At 39.4% G+C, this 19613-nt stretch overlaps 1 protein-coding gene across 2 annotated transcripts in view; it reads left to right on the plus strand.

Annotated features, from left to right (window-relative positions):
- Positions 1-19613, plus strand: part of LOC131761268 (contactin-associated protein-like 3) — a 226374-nt gene that overhangs the window by 152905 nt on the left and 53856 nt on the right. For both annotated transcript variants that reach the window (XM_059071797.2, XM_067039809.1), the window contains 3 exons: positions 8275-8446; positions 15938-16044; positions 19261-19380. In XM_059071797.2, the coding sequence (XP_058927780.2) occupies positions 8275-8446; positions 15938-16044; positions 19261-19380 (399 nt within the window). The remainder of the gene's footprint in view (positions 1-8274; positions 8447-15937; positions 16045-19260; positions 19381-19613) is intronic.

Here is a 19613-nt window from a genome sequence, read left to right on the forward strand (position 1 = left end):
TAAGAGTGGTGAGAGTGGGCAACCTTGTCTTGTTCCTGATCTTAGTGGAAATTGTTTCAGTTTTTCACCATTGAGAACAATGCTGGCTGTGGGTTTGTCATATATGGCCTTTATTATATTGAGGAAAGTTCCCTCTATGCCTACTTTCTGCAGGGTTTTTATCATACATGGGTGTTGAATTTTGTCAAAAGCTTTCTCTGCATCTATTGAGATGATCATATGGTTTTTCTCCTTCAGTTTGTTGATATGGTGTATCACGTTGATTGATTTGCGTATATTGAAGAATCCTTGCATTCCTGGAATAAACCCCACTTGATCATGGTGTATGATCCTTTTAATGTGCTGTTGGATTCTGTTTGCTAGTATTTTGTTGAGGATTTTTGCATCTATGTTCATCAGTGATATTGGCCTATAGTTTTCTTTCTTTGTGACGTCTTTGTCTGGTTTTGGTATCAGGGTGATGGTGGCCTCGTAGAATGAGTTTGGGAGTTTTCCTACCTCTGCTATCTTTTGGAAGAGTTTCAGAAGGATAGGTGTTAGCTCTTCACTAAATGTTTGATAGAATTCGCCTGTGAAGCCATCTGGTCCTGGGCTTTTGTTTGTTGGAAGATTTTGAATCACAGTTTCAATTTCAGTGCTTGTGATTGGTCTGTTCATGTTTTCTATTTCTTCCTGGTTCAGTCTTGGCAGGTTGTGCATTTCTAAGAATTTGTCCATTTCTTCCAGGTTGTCCATTTTATTGGCATAGAGTTGCTTGTAGTAATCTCTAATAATCTTTTGTATTTCTGCAGAGTCATTTGTTACATCTCCTTTTTCATTTCTAATTCTATTGATTTGAGTCTTCTCCCTTTTTTTCTTGATGAGTCTGGCTAATGGTTTATCAATTTTATTTATCTTCTCAAAGAACCAGCTTTTACTTGTATTGATCTTTGCTATTGTTTCCTTCATTTCTTTTTCATTAATTTCTGATCTGATCTTTATGATTTCTTTCCTTCTGCTAAATTTGGGGGTTTTTTGTTCTTCTTTCTCTAATTGCTTTAGGTGCAAAGTTAAGTTGTTTATTCGAGATGCTTCCTGTTTCTTAAGGTATGATTGTATTGCTATAAAATTCCCTCTTAGAACTGCTTTTGCTGTATCCCATTGGTTTTGGGTCGTCGTGTCTCCATTGTCATTTGTTTCTAAGTACTTTTTGATTTCCTCTTTGATTTCTTCAGTGATCACTTCGTTATTAAGTAGTGTATTGTTTAGCCTCCATGTGCTTGTATTTTTTACAGATCTTTTCCTGTAATTGATATCTAGTCTCATAGCGTTGTGGTCAGAAAAGATACTTGATACGATTTCAATTTTCTTAAATTTGCCAAGGCTAGATTTGTGACCCAAGATATGATCTATCCTGGAGAATGTTCCATGGGCACTTGAGAAAAATGTGTATTCTGTTGTTTTTGGATGGAATGTCCTATAAATATCAAGTAAATCCATCTTGTATAATGTATCATTTAAACTTGTGTTTCTTTATTTATTTTCATTTTGGATGATCTGTCCATTGGTGACAGGGGGGTGTTAAAGTCCCCTACTATGATTGTGTTACTGTCGATTTCCCCTTTTATGGTTGTTAGTATTTGCCTTATGTATTGAGGTGCGCCTATGTTGGGAGCATAAATATTTACAATTGTTATATCTTCTTCATGGATCGATCCCTTGATCATTATGTAGTGTCCTTCTTTGTCTCTTGTAATAGTTTTTATTTTAAAGTCTATTTTGTCTGATATGAGAATTGCTACTCCAGCTTTCTTCTGATTTCCATTTGCATGGAATATCTTTTTCCATCCCCTCACTTTCAGCCTATAAGTGTCCCTAGGTCTGAAGTGGGTCTCTTGTAGACAGCATATATATGGGTCCTGTTTTTGTATCCATTCAGCCAGTCTGTGTCTTTTGGTGGGAGCATTTAATCCATTTACATTTAAGGTGATTATTGATATGTGCGTTCCTATTACCATTTACTTAATTGTTTCAGGTTGTTCTTGTAGGTCTTTTCCTTCTCTTATGTTTCTTGCTTAGAGAAGTTCCTTTAGCATTTGTTGTAAAGCTGGTTTGGTGGTACTGTACTCTCTCAGCTTTTGCTTGTCTGTAAAGGTTTTAATTTCTCCATCAAATCTGAATGAGATCCTTGCTGGGTAGAGTAATCTTGGTTGTAGGTTTTTTTCATTCATCACTTTAAATATGTCCTGCCACTACCTTCTGGCTTGCAGAGTTTCTGCTGAAAGATCAGATGTTAGCCTTATAGGGATTCCCTTGTGTGTTATTTGTTGTTTTTCCCTTGCTGCTTTTAATATGTTTTCTTTGTATTTAATTTTTGACAGTTTCATTATTATGTGTCTCGGCGTGTTTATCCTTGGGTTTATCCTGTATAGGACTCTCTGTGCTTCCTGGACTTGGTTGACTATTTCCTTTCCTATATTAGGGAAGTTTTCAACTATAATCTCTTCAAATATTTTCTCAGTCCCTTTCTTTTTCTCTTCTTCTTCTGGGACCCCTATGATTCGAATGTTGGTGCGTTTAATGTTGTCCCAGAGATCTCTGAGACTGTCCTCAGTTCTTTTCATTCTTTTTTCTTTCTTCTGCTCTGCAGTAGTTATTTCCACTATTTTATCTTCCAGGTCACTTATCCGTCCTTCTGCCTCAGTTATTCTGCTACTGATCCCGTCTAGAGTATTTTTCATTTCATTTATTGTGTTGCTCATCGTTACTTGCTTCCTCTTTATTTCTTCTAGGTCCTTGTTAACTGATTCTTGCAATTTGTCTATTCTATTTCCAAGATTTTGCATCATCTTCACCATCATTATTCTAAATTCTCTTTCAGGTAGATTGGCTATTACCTCTTCATCTGTTAGGTCTGGTGTGTTTTTATCTTGTTCCTTCATCTGCTGTGTGTTTTTCTGTCTTCTCATTTTGCTTATCTTACTGTGTTTGGGGTCTCCCTTTTGCAGGCTGCAGGTTTGTAGTTCTATCTATTTTTGGTGGCTGTCCCCAGTGGCTGAGGTTGGTTCAGTGGGTTGAGCAGGTTTCCTGGTTGGGGGGACCAGTTCCCCTGTTCTGGTGGATGAGGCTGGATCCCATCTTCCTGGTGGGTAGGTCCACGTCTGGGGGCGTGTATGGGGAGTCGGTAGCCTTACTGTGATTCTAGGCGGCCTCTGTGCTAATGGATGGGCCTGTAGACCTGTCTCGCTCTTTGTTGGGGATAGGGTGTCCAGCACTGTTCGTTGCTGGTCCTTGAGTGAATCTGGGTCTTGGTGTTGAGATGGAGATCTCTGGGAGATTTTCGCCGTTTGATATTACGTGGAGCTGAGAAGTCTCTTGTGGACCAGTGTCCTGAGGTTAGTTCTCCCACCTCAGAGACACAGCCTTGACACCTGGCTGGAGTGCCAAGAGCCTTTAATCCACACGGCTCAAAACAAAAGGGAGAAAAAAGTAGAAAGTCAAGAAAGGAAGGAAGAAAGGAGGAAGGGAGGGAAGGAAGGAAGAAAGGAAGGGAGGGAGGAAGAAAGGAAGGGAGGAAGGAAGGAGGGAATAAAGAAAGGAAGGGAGGAAGGAAGAAAGGAAGGGAGGAAGGAAGGAGGGAATAAAAGGAAGGGAGGGAGGAAGAAAGGAAGGGAGGAGGGAAGGAGGGAATAAAGAAAGGAAGGGAGGAAGGAAGAAAGGAAGGGAGGAAGGAAGAAGGGAGGAAGAAAGGAAGAGAGGGAGGAAGAAAGGAAGGGAGGAAGGAAGGAGGGAATAAAGAAAGGAAGGGAGGGAGGAAGGAAGGAAGGAATAAAGAAAGGAAGGGAGGGAGGAAGAAAGGAAGGGAGGGAGGAAGGAAGGAGGGAATAAAGGAAGGAAGGTAGGGAGGAAGAAAGGAAGGGAGGAAGGAAGGAGGGAATAAAGGAGGGAAGGGAGGGAGGAAGAAAGGAAGGGAGGAGGGAAGGAGGGAATAAAGGAAGGAAGGGAAGAAGGAAGGAAGGAAGGGAGGAAGGAAGGAGGGAAATAGGAAAGAAAGGAGGGAAGAAAGGAAGAAAGAAAGGGGAGAAGACAAAATAAAGTAGGGTAAAATACAGTTATTAAAATAACAAAATAATTATTAAGAAGAAAAATTTCTATTAAAGAAAAAGAAAAAAAGACCAAAAAAAATAATGGTCGGTCTAACCCCAGGACAAATGGTGAAAACAAAGCTACACAGACAAAATCTCACACAGCAGCACCCACATACACACTCACAAAAAGAAAAAAGGGGAAAATAATAGTATATCTTGCTCCCAATGTCCACTTCCTCAACCTGGGATATTTCGCTGTCTATTCAGGTTTTCCACAGATGCAAGGCACTTCAAGCTGACTGTGGAGCTTTAACCCGCTGTTTCTGAGGCTGCTGGGAGGGACCACCCCCTCTCTTTGTTCGCACAGCTCCTGGGGCTCAGCCCTGGACCTGGCCCCGCCTCTGCGCGCAGGTCGTCCGAGGGCGTCTGCCCTTCGCTCAGAGAGGGCGGGGTCAAAGGAGCAGCGTTAACGGAGCAGCTGATTCGTGGTGTCTGGCTCACTCAGGCTGGGGGCGGGGGCACGGATGTGGGGCAAGTCCGCGGCGGCAGAGGCCGGCGTGACGCTGCACCGGCCCGAGGCACGCCGCGCGTTTTCCCGGGGAAGCAGTCCCAGGATCCCGGGACCCCGGCGCTGGCGGGCTGCACAGGCTCCCGGGAGGGGCGGTGTGGAGAGTGACCTGCGCTCGCACACAGGCCTCTTGGTGGCGGCAGCAGCAACCGTAGCGCCCCACACCCGTCTCTGTTGTCCGTGCCGACAGCCGCAGCTCGCGCCCGTTTCTGGAGCTCCTTTATGTGGTGCCCTTAATTCCCTTTCCTCGCGCCCCAGGAAGCGAAGAGGCAAGAAAAAGTCTCTTGTCTCTTCGGCAGCTCCGCGCCCGTTTCTGGAGCTCCTTTAAGCGGCGCGCTTAAACCCCTCTCCTCGCGCAGCAGGAGGTAAAGAGGGAAGAAAAGGTCTCTTGCCTCTTCGGCAGCTCCAGACTTCTCCCGAACTCCCTCCCGGCCAGCCGTGGTGCGCTAACCCCTTCAGGCTGTTTTCGCTCTGCCAACTCCAGACCTTTCCCTGGGATCCGCCCGAGGCTCAGTTCCCAGCCCCGCCCGCCGCGGCGGATGAGCAGACAAGCCTCTCGGGCTGGTGAGTGCTGATCGGCACCGATCCTCCGTGCGGGAATCTCTCCGCTTTGCCCTCCGCACCCTGTTGGCTGTGGTCTCCTCCGCGGCTCTGAAGCTTCCCCCTCCGCCACCCGCAGTCTCCGCCCGCGAAGGGGCTTCTAGTGTGCGGGAACCTTTCCTCCCTCTCGGCTCCCTCCCACTGGTGCAGGTCCCGTCCCTATTCTTTTGTCTCTGTTTATTCTTTTTTCTTTTGCCCTAACAAGGTACGTGGGGGGGTTTCTTGCCTGAGGTCTGAGGTCTGAGGTCTTCTGCCAGCGTTCGGTGGGTGTTCTATAGGAGAAGTTCCACGTGTAGATGTATTTCTGATGTATCTGTGAGGAGGAAGAGTGATCCCCGCGTCTTACTCTTCCGCCATCTTCTCGCTCCCCCCCAGGCTGTAAATATTAACATAAGTATTCCTGAATATTTAAATTATTGGAAAATATAAAGCAAAAAGATGAAGAATTATGACATTGTATCTAAAAAGTTAAAACAGTTCTGGAAATGATGTAAATGAAACAATTTTATAAAGCAAAGCATAAATAAAATAGGTAAATTTCATGTGAAACAAAATTTACTTGACAATTTTTGGGAATTAAAACAATGTTAATTACCTAAAATGTTGTGCTTCTTTCATATTTGCACATGAAAATGAAGTACTCAGTTCAGTAAATGCTTTGACCTTTTGTGCTATGTAGGGCTGTTGGTTGTGTTCCCTAGGAAGCTGCCGCTGCATGGGAGATTTGCATGTGGGTGGTTGAGTGGGGGTAATTCTTGGGAACAACACCTGAAAGGTTGAAAGAGCAGCTGGGATGGGCAGAGAGACAAGTTGAACTGCAGTGCAGTTGCAATAGAAGTGGCTGAATACCCCAAGGGGGGGTCTGAAGCAGGGATGCCCTTCAGAGAGGTCCCAGTTGAGAAAATGGGTCTATGCCACTGCACTGCATCACTCCATTGTATTCTTGGGCACTCTTGTCCCTGGGGAGGGGCACAGCCTTATGAGAATCAGCTCCCTTCAGCCTGGCAGATCCTGGGGAGAACCTCAGTCTTGAATAGGGGGGAATAATGGAGTCTGGGCTCTGTACAGCAGATTTCCCTAAATTGTTGCCTTTTACAGAAACGTTTCACAATGACAGCATCCTCTTACCCTAACTTTCTTTTTTTTTTTTCCTTTATAAATTGTTTTCTTTAATCCAAAAAGGAGTGGGAAATGGTGGGGGGTGTTCATTTAATTATTTAATTTTTTGAGGATCACCTAAGTCCCTCCACCACTTTTTATTATGAAAAGTTTCAAGCACACAGAAAAGTGGAAAGCAGAGTACAATGAAAACCCATACGCATACCACTAAGGTTCAATAATTAACATTTTTCTATATTTGCATTTTCCCCTGAACCATTGAATATAAGCTATATATATCATGACACTACACTTTGAGATATTTTAACATACATCTCCTGAAATATGGATATTCTCCTACATAGTATCATTTTTGCTCTTAACAAACTTGACAGTAGTTTCCTAAAATAATCTAATACCAAATCTATAATCATCGCAATTGTCCCCAAGATGTTTCTATGGTTGTTTTAAACATTTGAATCAAGATCCAATGAAGCTTCATGAAATGCAAACAGTTATGTCTTTTTAGTTTATTTTAATCTAGAAAAGTCTCCCATTCCACCTCTTCCCTCTGATACTGACTTTGAAAAGCCTGAGACAGGTGTGTTGTAAAGTGTCCCATATTATGCTCTTACCCTAACTTTCCCCTTCCTCTCCTACATTGCCAATCTTGCCGTAGGCAAATTTAAGAAGCTGTGATTCCTTTAGGGGACAACTAAGTGGAGGGTAGGAGGACACTCAAAACCCTGCTGGCCTCCCATGTGGAGAAGGTGGTTCTAGACCCCATCTTGCTTTGATTTTGATTTCAAAGCCATGTGCTTGCTCATAATCATTATAAGAGTATTGTCTCTTGGGAAACCTAGGAAGAAAAAACAAAACCACTCTATAAGAATTGTGGGGCTTCCCTGGTGGCGCAGTCGTTGAGAGTCCGCCTGCCGATGCAGGGGACACAGGTTTGTGCCCCGGTCCGGGAAGATTCCCACATGCCGCGAAGCAGCTGGGCCCGTGAGCCATGGCCGCTGAGCCTGCGCGTCCGGAGCCTGTGCTCCGCAACGGGAGAGGCCACAACAGTGAGAGGCCCGCGTACCAAAAAATAAAAAAAGAAAAAGAAAGAAGAATTGTGGTTGGTGAGTTACAGCAAACCAATTAATGGCTGTAGCAGAACTTGTAAAATTTAACTCTTATTATTGAAATTAATCAAAACTCATTTTTTTCATAGAATATTCTGTGTTGCTTATTTTTCTCCATTATTTGCAATGCCATATCATTATGAGATATTGTTAATTTGCCTATGTGTTAATGTTGAAAGATATTTGACTAATGTGCCTAATTAAAAAAAGAAAAGTAAATATAAATTGCTATTAGATTTCTTAGACTAGTTATTATCAAAAGTGTTTTAAAATATTCCTGTGCATGTACACACATGTACATACAGAGTGGATATTTAAGTTTTTAGATGAATGGAGTGTGTCCAGGTCAATTCTCAATTTAAAATTATTTTTCAAGCATTTTAAATTTAGCAAGTCCCATTATGCCTGTAACTTTTTTTCTGATTCTATCACATGCCTTTAGTTATCTAGTTTAACATCATGCTAAAAGGACTGATTTCTTGAGTATGCTTTCAAAAAAGAAATCAAACTGCTTAAATTAAATGTACAGTAATTCTATTGGTCAGATTTCACATCTTCCCTTCCTCTCATCTCTCCATAAGACTGGCTTTAGTTATTATTTTTACACATTACCAATTCCAACAAATTTTGTTCTTGTCAGCTCTCCACCACCCTATCCATGGGTAATGTGACCTTCCCAAATGGTGTAGGAAGTCTAATCTTCATGTGTCTGCAAACAGGGGGAGGTAGCAATTTTTGCATATGAAAAATACCATACAGTATTTTTTTCATAACTGTTTATTTTCTCCTGTGTGTCTCCATGTTCATTCAGGCTGTCCTGACAACAGCTCTGACCCTGGATGTGCAAGTCCCCTGGATGGATTTCAGGGCTGCCTGAGGCTCATCTCCATTGGTGACAAAGCGGTGGATCCCATCTCAATACAGCAGGGGGAGCTGGGGAGTTACCGTGACCTCCAGATAGATACCTGTGGCCTCACAGACAGGTAGGCAATCTTATGTCAGCATGCCTGTTTTCAACTTTTTGATAGTAGATTAAAAACAAATGAACCGCTGGAAAAGAGCATACATATTCTTGCCCCTTCTCCATTACTGATATCCATTCCATAGGGAAAAATTATATTTACATTGAAAACAAAAATGACAAACTTTAAATAATTGCTTCTTTCCAATGATATTTTCTTAGAAGACACACTCTCATGAATTTTCCTTGTGTATGCCTCCAAGCTACTTAATTCACACAGAATACTATTGATGCTGTTATAATTATTGATTAGTATATACTTTAAAAAATTCGAACATTGCACAAAACAGATTAGAATATTCTAAAGAGATCATTGAGGACCCGGATATCAAAATTCTATGTGGTCAGCTGCATTCACCGTACACTCCCTATTCTATAGGAACAATGAAAAGTAACTCTTCCTTTGAGAAAGGTTGAAGCTTTGGGGATTTCTAGTGATGTTTGAAACACAGTAAAGAATGGAGAGAATTCAGTTACCACATACTAAACATGGTACCACTTCACTGAAGAAGACAAAAAAGGCAAAGCTTTAAAACAATAGCATATTAAAATTGCTAAGCATTGCAACTTTACTGAAGTTATTTGTTAGTCATGTCTGACTTTTAAGTAATTTTGGCTAAAAGGGATGGCTTAACCATCACACATTCAAGTTTTTTTCTGTGACTGGTATGTCTGACTTCTCTGCAGTAGGAGTGCATTAAGTTCGTGTTGAATAAATATACACACTCCAGACATCCTCACACATCCATACACGGGCACCTTTCCAAAGTTCACACTGCACAGAGTCCTTTGTGGAGTAACTCTAATCCAAATTTAACACTAATTGAAATTCCCTGTCATGTCCAATTAACTACAAGTTACAGTGCAATCTAGCAGTGTATGAGAAGATCATAAATTCCCAGTATGTAAAACATAGACTCACAAGAACTTGAGTTCTTTAATGCAAATGTCCATGGCCATACGTTCACATTCTATTCATTTGTAGAGGAAAAAAAATGATTTAAAGAATTTAGACAAAACTCTTAACCCTAATTTTCAGATTATAAAAAATTTTTTTTGGCATAGAAAGTGTAACATCATCTGCAAGTTATAATTGCAGCCAGCTCTGGCATCCTGAATCTTGGTATTGGGAGAGGGTTAGAGATGCTCTCTTGGAGGTAGAGTACATCCTCTCACCCATGGGAATGGCTTTTAGTGGGTCAGGAGGGTGGGAGGTCACAGCTCACTGCCAGTAGCCTGGTCGTCACTTCAGTCAGGAAACTCACAGAAAGTTATTTTAGTGCTTGGAGAATTCCATCACAGCACGTGTGTAATCACAATATTTATCTCACACAAAGGTTGCCCCTTTGTGCATAAAGGTCTTTATTTCAGAGCCAAAACAAAAAACCAACTTATCCCTGTGTGTGTGTGTGTGTGACCAAAATAGAAAAATAAAAAAATACTTCCACATCACATTTTTAAAAGATTTTCATTTATCTGTACCAGTCTATGGAGACATCTGTGGTATTGTTATCTTCTGTAAAATTGAGGCTCATGGCAACTTTGTAAGTGGTTATAAAAATAGCTGTTGGCACTTTGGATGGCCTATATAGTCACTACTTGTAATTTTTTATGGTTCAACATCTAAAGACATGTCCTTACTCTCCATTCTTCTTAATACTAAAAATATTCATTTTTTTCTCAACCCTTTAGTCCATACCTACTAACTGCATGTCCAATGCACCATGAAATAGATTCACTTAGAAGTGCAGCAAAGCAGACACTCACACCTGGGCTGTCTTCGGGAGCTGTGCACTGTACGCAGCCATCCACGCAGCCCACCACTCTGCCTGCCCAGAGCAAGTCCTAATGTGCTCAAGTGAATCTGAGATTTATTATTAAAAGGCAGCTAGCCTTATAACTTCTATCCATCTGGCACAGGAATTAATAATTCATGATACAAAGCAGCATTCCTCACACTGCAGATGCTGAAAAGATGTTTGAAATCCTAGGGTTACTTAGGAAACTTTCCTGAGCCATATAAGGACTTGTGCATGACGCTCTGTCTTCCTGTGGCTCAGACGACACTTTATAGGGAAGGCAGCTCAGTCCTTTGGGACAAGGCTGTGGGGAGGAGATAGCAGGGAGGAGGGGATCATGTCTTACACCCTTTGGGTTTTGGACATTAGGATTTCATGTCATGTAGCTCAGGCTACATAGCTCTTTTGAGGTTCCTTTTAGGCTTAGGTGTTTGCTGTCTAGAGCACCCCCAGCCATGGATGGTGCTGATGGGGTCACTATTCTCACTTCCACTGCCTTTGGCCCAACATTAATCTTCTAGATGCTAAATGTGACATTGTGCATCATATATCCTGGGGTTCTTTTTAATAGAAAATAACACATTTAGAAGAAAATTAATTACTGCAAACTTTAAGTTCTTATTTATGAAAAAAAAATCTTATCCCAAAACATTTCTAGGTAAACTATGATATTCTTATCATAGAGCAGTCATTTTCACTGAGTTAAAAAGTATGGAATCTATTATAGTATGATTTTAGAGAGTTCCAATATGTCAAAAAGAAAGGCAAGAAATTACTTTGTTCAAGTGAGGGGTAAAGGGGATGGGCCCTGCTCGGGTCAAGCCACCCTTTCGGTCCAATGGGATTCTTCGGTAACATGATCTGAAATACCACCACTCCTAATACTCTGCGACTTTGCTATAGGCTGTCCTGTTCTTCGACTGTTATAGTAATTTGCTGACTGTCAAGGTGTGGATGCCCCATCCTATGCATTCACCTAGTAAACCTCTCCGGAAAGATAAATAAGTTGGACACCATTTATTCCACACGTGAATCCCAACTGGCCCAAACTGATTTTGAAATTCACAATCTTAAGGTTGACAAACTGATCTGAAATTTGTAAGAAATTAAAAATAAACATATCCAGGAAAAATTTCAAAAAATCTATTATATATCATTTTATTTCTTTTTAAAGTAAAAGTGAGTTTGCTTATTTCCAGTTCTTACTGACGGTTGAAATTTTTCCGTATTTCTCCAAAGAAAACCAAAATAGTTCTTTGGTTAGATCTACTGGAATTTCAGTGTCTGGGAGTGTAATTTGTGCAGTATTAGAGGAGAAAAAAATATCATAAAATAGCCAGATGCTCCCTTTCATCTTGTTTTTCCTACTTTCCTTTTAACAATGTTTGTTTTACCTTTTCTGATTTGCAGATAAGTGGCTATTGGGGAGCTGACTGGGATGAACCAGGGGTGTATGTTGCTCTCTGGGTATTTCTACATGTTCATAGTGTCCTGTCTTCTAAGCAGAGATCCTATCATTGGTGTGAATCTCTCTTTTTCTTAATACACTTTGTGGTAGTTTGTTATGGAAGTAATAGAAAAATAATATAACATTTATATAAAATTATGTATAAATGTATAAATCTATACACACCCATATTTTCTTTCTCTAAGGTGAGATTTTGAATACATTTTAGTTTTATATATTTGCCTGTATTAAGTCCGTCACAATGAACATTTTTAAATTAATACACTTTATTTTTTAGAGCAGTTTTAGGTTTGCAGAAAGTATAGAGAGTTCCCCTTTGTCTCCTCTCTTCCCAGTCTCCTCGCACACAGACTCTGTATTTATTAACATCTTGCATCAGTGTTGTACATTTATTACAATTGATGAACCGATATTGATACATTCTCATTAACCAAAGTCCATAGTTTACAAGTTCACTCTTCGTGTTAAACAGTTCTATGGGGTTTTACAAATGCATAATGTTATGTCTTCACCATTACAGTATCGTACAGAATAGTATCACAGCCCTAAAAATCTCCCATGCTTCACTTACTCAATCCCTCTCCCTTCCCCCAACCCCTGGCCTGGAAATCACTGATCTTTTTACTCTCTTCATAGTTTTGCCATTTCCAGGATGTCATATAGTTGGAATAATGCTCTACGTAGCCTTTCACTTTGTAATATATGTTTAAGTTTCTTCCATGTCCTTTGTGGCTGGACAGCTCATTTGTTTTTAGTGCTAAATGATATTCTGTACCACAAGTTCATCCATTCACCTACTGAAGGACATCTTGGTTACCTCCAGGTTTTGGCAATTAACAAAGCTGCTGTAAACATTTACGTGCAGATTTTTGTGTGGAAGTAAGTTTTCAACTCATCGGAGTAAATACCAAGGAGTACAATTGCTGGATCATTTAGTAAGATGTTTAGTTTTGTGAGATACTGCCAAACTGTCTTCCATTTTGCATTCCCACCAACAGTCAATGAGAATTCCTGTTGTTCCTCATCCCTGCCAGTATTTGGTGTTGTCAGTGTTTTGGATGTTTGCTATCCTAATAGGTCTGTAGGTCAGACCTAATAGGTCTCATTGCTTTAATTTGCATTTCTCTACTGACATGTGATGCTGGGAAACTTTTTATATTTTTATTTGCAATCTTGATACCTTTTTTGGCCAGGTGTCTGTTCAGATCTTTTGCCCTGGGTTTTAATTGGTTATGTCCTTCTTGTTGAATTTAAGAGTTCTTCCTGTATTTTAGATACCAATCCTTTGTTAGATACGTGTTTTGCAAAAGTTACCCATTAGTCTATAGCTAATCTTTTCATTCTTGTAGTGTCATTCATAGAAAAGAAGTTTTTTTTTTTTTTTTTTTTTTTTTTGCTGTATGCGGGCCTCTCACTGCTGTGGCCTCTCCCGTTGTGGAGCACAGGCTCTGGACGCGCAGGTTCAGCGGCCATGGCTCACGGGCCCAGCCGCTCCGCGGTACGTGGGATCTTCCCAGACCGGGGTACGAACCCGTGTCCCCTGCATCGGCAAGCGGACTCTCAACCACTGCACCACCAGAGAAGCCCAGAAGTTTTTAATTTTATTAAAATTATCATTTTTTTCTTTTGTGGACTGTATCTGAAAAGTCATTGACAAACCAAGGTCACCTAGATCTTCTCCTATGTTATATTCTGAGAGTTTAACTGTTTTGAATTTTACATTTTAAAATTCTAAGATCTAGTTTGAGTTCATTTTTGAGAAATATGTAAAGTCTGTGTTTATATTATTATTTTTTGTGCATGTGGAGACCCAGTTGTTCCAGCAGTTATTTGTTGAAAAGACTGTCCTTTCTCCAGGGAGTTGCCTTTGCTTCTTTGTTAAAGATGAGTTGATAATTTTTGTGTGAGTCTGTTTCTGGGCTTTCTAGTCTGCGCCATTAATCTACTTGTTCTTTTGCCAGTGCCACATTGTCTTGATTTCTGTAGCTTTGTAAGTCTCGCAGTTGGTTAGTGTTATTAGTCCTTTGACTTTTTTCTTCTTCAATATTTTGTTGGGTCTTTTGCCTTTCCATATAAACTTTAGGATCAGTTTGTTGATATCCACAAAATTACCTGCAGGGATTTTGACTGAGATTCCCTTGAATCTATAGATCAAATTGGGAATAACTGAAATCTTGCCAATTTTGAGTCTTACTATCCATGAACATGGAATATCTCCACTTAGATTTTCTTTGTTATCCTTCATCAGAGTTTTGTAATTTTTCTCATATAGATCTTGTATATGCTTTGTTAGACTTATGTCTAAGTATTATATTTTTTTGGATAATGCTAATGTAAGTGTTGTGTTTTTCATTTTAAATTTCAATTGTTCATTGTTCATTTTTAAGAAAGAATCCTGCAGCTTTGCTATCATCACTTATTAGTTTCAGAAGTTTTTTGTTGATTATTTGAGATTTTCCACATAGACAGTCATGTCATCTGTGAACAAAGATGGTTTTATTTCTTCTTTCCCAATCTTTGTACCTTTTATTCCTTTCCTTGTCTTATTGCATTAGCTAAGACTTCCAGTATGATGTTTGAATAAGAGTGGTGAGAACAAATCTTTGCTTTGTTCCCATACTTAGAGGAAAGCATCTAGTTTCTCGCCATTAAATATAATGTTGCTATAGGGTTTTGGAGATTTTGTTTGTTTGTTTGTTTAATCAAGTTGAGGAAGTTCCTCTCTATTACTAGTTTGCCAAGGTTTTTTGTTTGGTTGGTTTTATTTTTGTTTTACCATGAATCAGTGTTAGATTTTGTCAAATACTTCTTCTGCATCTATTTATGTGACCAAATGGTTTTTCTTCTTTAGCCTGTTTATGTGATAGATTATATTAAGTTTCAAATTATTTTTTTCTAATTTTGGAGCAGCCTTGCATACCTGGAATAAATTCCACTCAATTATGTTGTATATATTTTTTATACATTTTTGGATTCAATTTGCTGTTATTTTGTTGAGAATAGCACTTATTTTTTATAACAAAAAAATTAAGTAACATTCTGGCAATTAAAAATTTTAATCTTATAAACAAACATTAAACTCTCACTTTCAATTTCAAAAAGTAAGATGTAACAATGTCCATGAGATATAAGTGGTTATTTGGTTTACCTGAGTGATTGTGTGGTTTATTCAATTATGTGAGGGAAAAAATAACAATAAATCCCTTAGTCTTAAGTGATCTCTAAATCTAATTCCTAGAGGCATCATCAGTCTGATCTAAAGTAGATGACATTCAGAACTCCTGGCACTGTGATGCTATATGGATAAAGAGTTTCTCCTTTTTCCTGACTTCCTTCCTTCTCTTTGAAATGTTTCCTTATGTACTAAGTCAACATGGTAACATACTACAATGTGGTATACATATATCAGTTAGCTTTGGCTGCACAATAAATTATCTTTAAAACTTACTAGCTGAAAGCAACAACAAATTTGTTTATCTCACAATTCTGTATTTGCTGCTGGGCTCTCTCATGCATCTGTGGTTGCCTGGGGGATCAGCTGGCAGCTGGTTGACTTATAAACTCCTCACTCACTTGTCCTGTGGTTTGAACCTACAGGGGTGACTAGACAACCTGAACTAGCCCAGGTTTCTTCATGTGGTTGTGCTTTCAGGGTTCAAAACTCAGCAAGAGAGCAAGCCCACTGCCCAAGCACTTTTCTAGCCTCTGCTGTGTTAGTTTGCTAATGCCTCATTGATCCAAGCAGGTCATATGCCCAACCCAGATTCAAGGTGAAGTAAGCTATGCTTTTTGATGGAAGTATCTATAGGTCACACTGCAAGGACATGGAAGCAAGGATGGGAAATGTGCTGTCTATGGCCATTGCAAGCAATTTATATCCCTGTCATGTATGAAATTAATCTTGCCTTATTTGTGAAAAAGCAACACATTTCCTGATGTAATGAGATGTATAAAAATTTGTCTGTCACAAATACATGACAGTTGGTAGCATCTAATGGACTTTTTAGTCTATGATTGATATTACATTTGGAAACCTTGATGACAGACCCAACAATTTTTGTTCATGTTGAAATTTTTCTGGTCAAGTCACTGTTTTTATCTGTCTTTCATTACAACATATTAATATTAAGATACACATTTATCATGACCAAGTGTGGGAAATAGTGCTGTGTCTGTCTTCTTCTAGGTGTTTGCCCAGCTATTGTGAACATGGGGGTGAATGTTCCCAGTCCTGGGACACCTTCTCCTGCAACTGCGCACACACTGGTTACACCGGTGCAACCTGCCATTCCTGTAAGCCTCACACTTCATTCATTCTCCTTCTGTTCTGATTTCCATGTAGTTCTATTTTTCTTTCCATTATTTTGTGTATATGTGTGTGTATGCAACCATGTGCTAGAAAGCAACAACAAAAATAATTATTTTAGACACTAATTTTTGTCTGGTTTATTTTTAATCAAATTTATTTCCTATTGATGATAAGGCAGCTAACAGAAATACATATATCATAGGATAGAAAAAATAGTAGGCAAAAGAAAATACATATAGGAAAATAAAATATAGTCAAAGTATAAATTAAATCTAGAACTCATGATATTACATCTTGTTCTCTTCCTCGAGCGGAATCCAATTTTAGTTCTCAAGTCCTGTCTGCCTAAGTAAAAAGCATGAGTTACTAGATTCTCAATATTTATAAAATTAAACAAGAAAAGTCTCAGAAGAAGTGCGGGATGGGAGCGAACATGGTAGGGCTTCTGGACATCAGTGACAAGCCAGGCAAATGCTCAGGTCCGTTGCAATCTTGATGTTCTCTGATGATGATGGTGGTGGTGATGATGATGATGATGGAACTTACTGGAACTTACCATGTACTTGCATGATTCTAGTTCTCTGCATGTTTCAACTCCTTTAATCCTCAAAACAATTCTAGTTCTCTGCATATTTCAACTCCTTTAATCCTCAAAACAACTCTAGGAGGTAAATGTATTTTTATCTACATTTTACACCTGAGGAACGAGAGAGGCTAGGTTGTTTACCCAAGGTCACACTCTCCATCTCCTCTTAGTGGTGTTTCTTCTGTCTAGAACACCAGTCTCTTTTCTGAAGAATTATTCTTTCAATTTTAAAGCTAACAAAACTTTATTGACCGCTATTCCATTAGCTTATGACAGAGCCTCTGAAATGCCCTTGGTCTTCTAATTATTGGCTCTTGTATATGTTTTTCTTTTAGTTTTTCCCTATTTATGTGTCACTGCTGATATTTCTGAATCCCTTCTCTGGTAGCACCCCTCTCTCTGGGTCTTTAGAGAGAGAGAGCATGATATGAAAATTCACAGATCTCACCATGTTCAGTCCCTCCTACGGGGAGAATACATGGCACTTTTAAGAACTCTTCCCTGTGAATTATTTAATTTTATTTCCACATATGGGAGAAAAGCAGAGTTTGGACTGACATAAATTTATCTTCATGGGAAGTGAATCCCAGTGAGGCAGGCGTCGGTGTTGGGATGAGAGCCCTGGGTCCTCAGCCCTGAAGGTTCCACAGAGGAACTCAAAGCATCTTGGAAGACAAAGGGAGGTGACTTATGCCCTAAACATCCCATAAGTTCAACCAGAGCAGTTCCACCTGCAACTCTATTGTACTAGTGCCAGGTGAGAATTTCCCGGGGTAACTCTTTATTTGAAAAGAGCTGGACATCTGGGAAACTTGAGGCTAAGTGACTTGGCCAAGTCACAGTTAGGAATGGGGTGATCTCTTCCTTAGAGTGTCCTCCATCATACTTAGCAAGGTGTCTTATATGAAGCAGATATCTACTGAATATTAATGAGTAAGAAATATGGCTAAAATGCTATCAGTAACTGTGATCTAAACATTATTCTAAATAACTCTGATTTTAAAACTAACAGATATATATATATATATCTGTTATATATATGTAGGTTGTTTCATTTGTGCCCCATTATTTGGTCTAATAACTGAATTGACTTTATTGGGATCATCTAACTGGTAAGCTACATGAAGATGAGATATTGCCAAATCAAAATAAATGATCCCGAGACCATTATTTTTGGGTCTAAGTGCACAATTAATACATGTGTACATTCGTGTTTAAAGCAAGCTTTCTCCTAGTCATTCCTCCTCTACTCTTGTTTCCTAGGCAATTCCAGCCCCAACCCGAACACAAACACTGCTATCAATTTTCGTGTATCACTCTGGACACTTTTCTAGGTGGTCATGAGCACATGTATGTATTTATAGAAATGTAAACATGAGCAGCCAAAATGCACGCATGGTGGAAAAGCAATCCATATTGTCTCTGTGTCCCACAGTGTAGATGGTAGTAGCCGTGCCATTGATTTGGGACAATCTGATACATTTGACACTTGGCCATGTTTAACAAAAGGATTTTACCTTTGTAAAATCTCTGGACAAAAAGTATTCCCTTCATCTTCTTTTTCTTTGAGATGAGAGAAAAACGATCCCTTGATCTCTCCCTGGGTTTTTGTTGATTATTTGAAATAGGCAAAGTTAGAAGTGTAGATAATCCAGCCATTGTAGCACGGCATAAAACCATATCCTACTCGGATCACTCCATTTTGTGGATCTTGCCTAACCACCACCTGAGTCTGTCTGTGTGGATGCCAAATCTGATCATTAGAGCTGGCTTAAAGATCCAGTCCATCACTCTGCCAGAATCAGTGCTGCACTTCTGTCCCAGCAGCCATTAGCGGCTTTTCAGGTTTTCAAAGGGTTTTTCCTGTCAAGGCAGCAAGTGATGCACACTGGAGGTGTTTCTTGGTTGATCACGCATTTAAATGTCTTCTGAATATTAATTGAGTCCATCATCTGCAGATGCTAATCACTTGCCTTGTACACAGTGAAACATTTATTGTACACGTAGAAAATTCAATTATGAATTAAGATAAATTGAAACTATAAAGAGATATTTCATATATATTATATATATTTCTTTAAATTTCAATTTTCTTGAATTATCATTTGCAAAGCATTTAAGGATGTTTCTTTCTAAAGCAAACTTTAAAAACTGAATGAAGAAGAGTTGCTGATTTGTGAAGTTCATCTCATTGAAAAAAATGCATTTCACATGTAAATTGTTTTAAGTAAACAGTATAATTAGAGTAATTTATAAAATAACATGATTATTTAGATAAAAGCAGATGATTTAGGGAGATTAAGCCAATGCACTTCAGGTGCTTAGATATTATGAAACGAAAAAGAATTAACAAGAATAAATCCAGTTATAACAATTTTGAAAAGAATCCTGTGTTTCTAGAACATACATGTCCCACAGTGATCCCTCCTAAAACCTTTCACTCTGCGCTTCAGAATCTTCACTCTATCTGACTGAAACAGGGAAACACTCCTCTAAAGAAAATGTCCCTGAGAGCAATGCAGAATGAGTGTCACTGGGGAAAGTATCACTTAATTCACAACATGGAGGGATCCATCCCACTGTAGCTCCTGTCTGAGACCCATGTTCTTTGCAGCTCTCTACGAACAGTCATGTGAAGCCCATAGGCACAGAGGAAACTCTTCAGGGCTCTACTATATCGACTCAGATGGAAGTGGCCCGCTGGGACCATCCCTTGTATATTGCAACATGACAGGTATGCTAATAAGCCTTTTTTATGACAATTAAACTCATGTAAATACTTGCTGTGCATGAAAAACCCATATGGGGAAAGTAGAGTTTACCTAGTGGCAGCTTTATGTAGATGTGCATTTTGATTGTAATTGTAATATGATTGCTCAGAAGTATTAAACATAATGTTCTAAAATAGTTAAGAGGTGGTAATTAAACATTATGTTCTTTCTTTGTGCAAAGTTAACAATAAATCTT

The sequence above is a fragment of the Kogia breviceps genome, chromosome 8 (assembly GCF_026419965.1).
Source record: "Kogia breviceps isolate mKogBre1 chromosome 8, mKogBre1 haplotype 1, whole genome shotgun sequence".
Lineage (NCBI taxonomy): Eukaryota > Metazoa > Chordata > Mammalia > Artiodactyla > Physeteridae > Kogia > Kogia breviceps.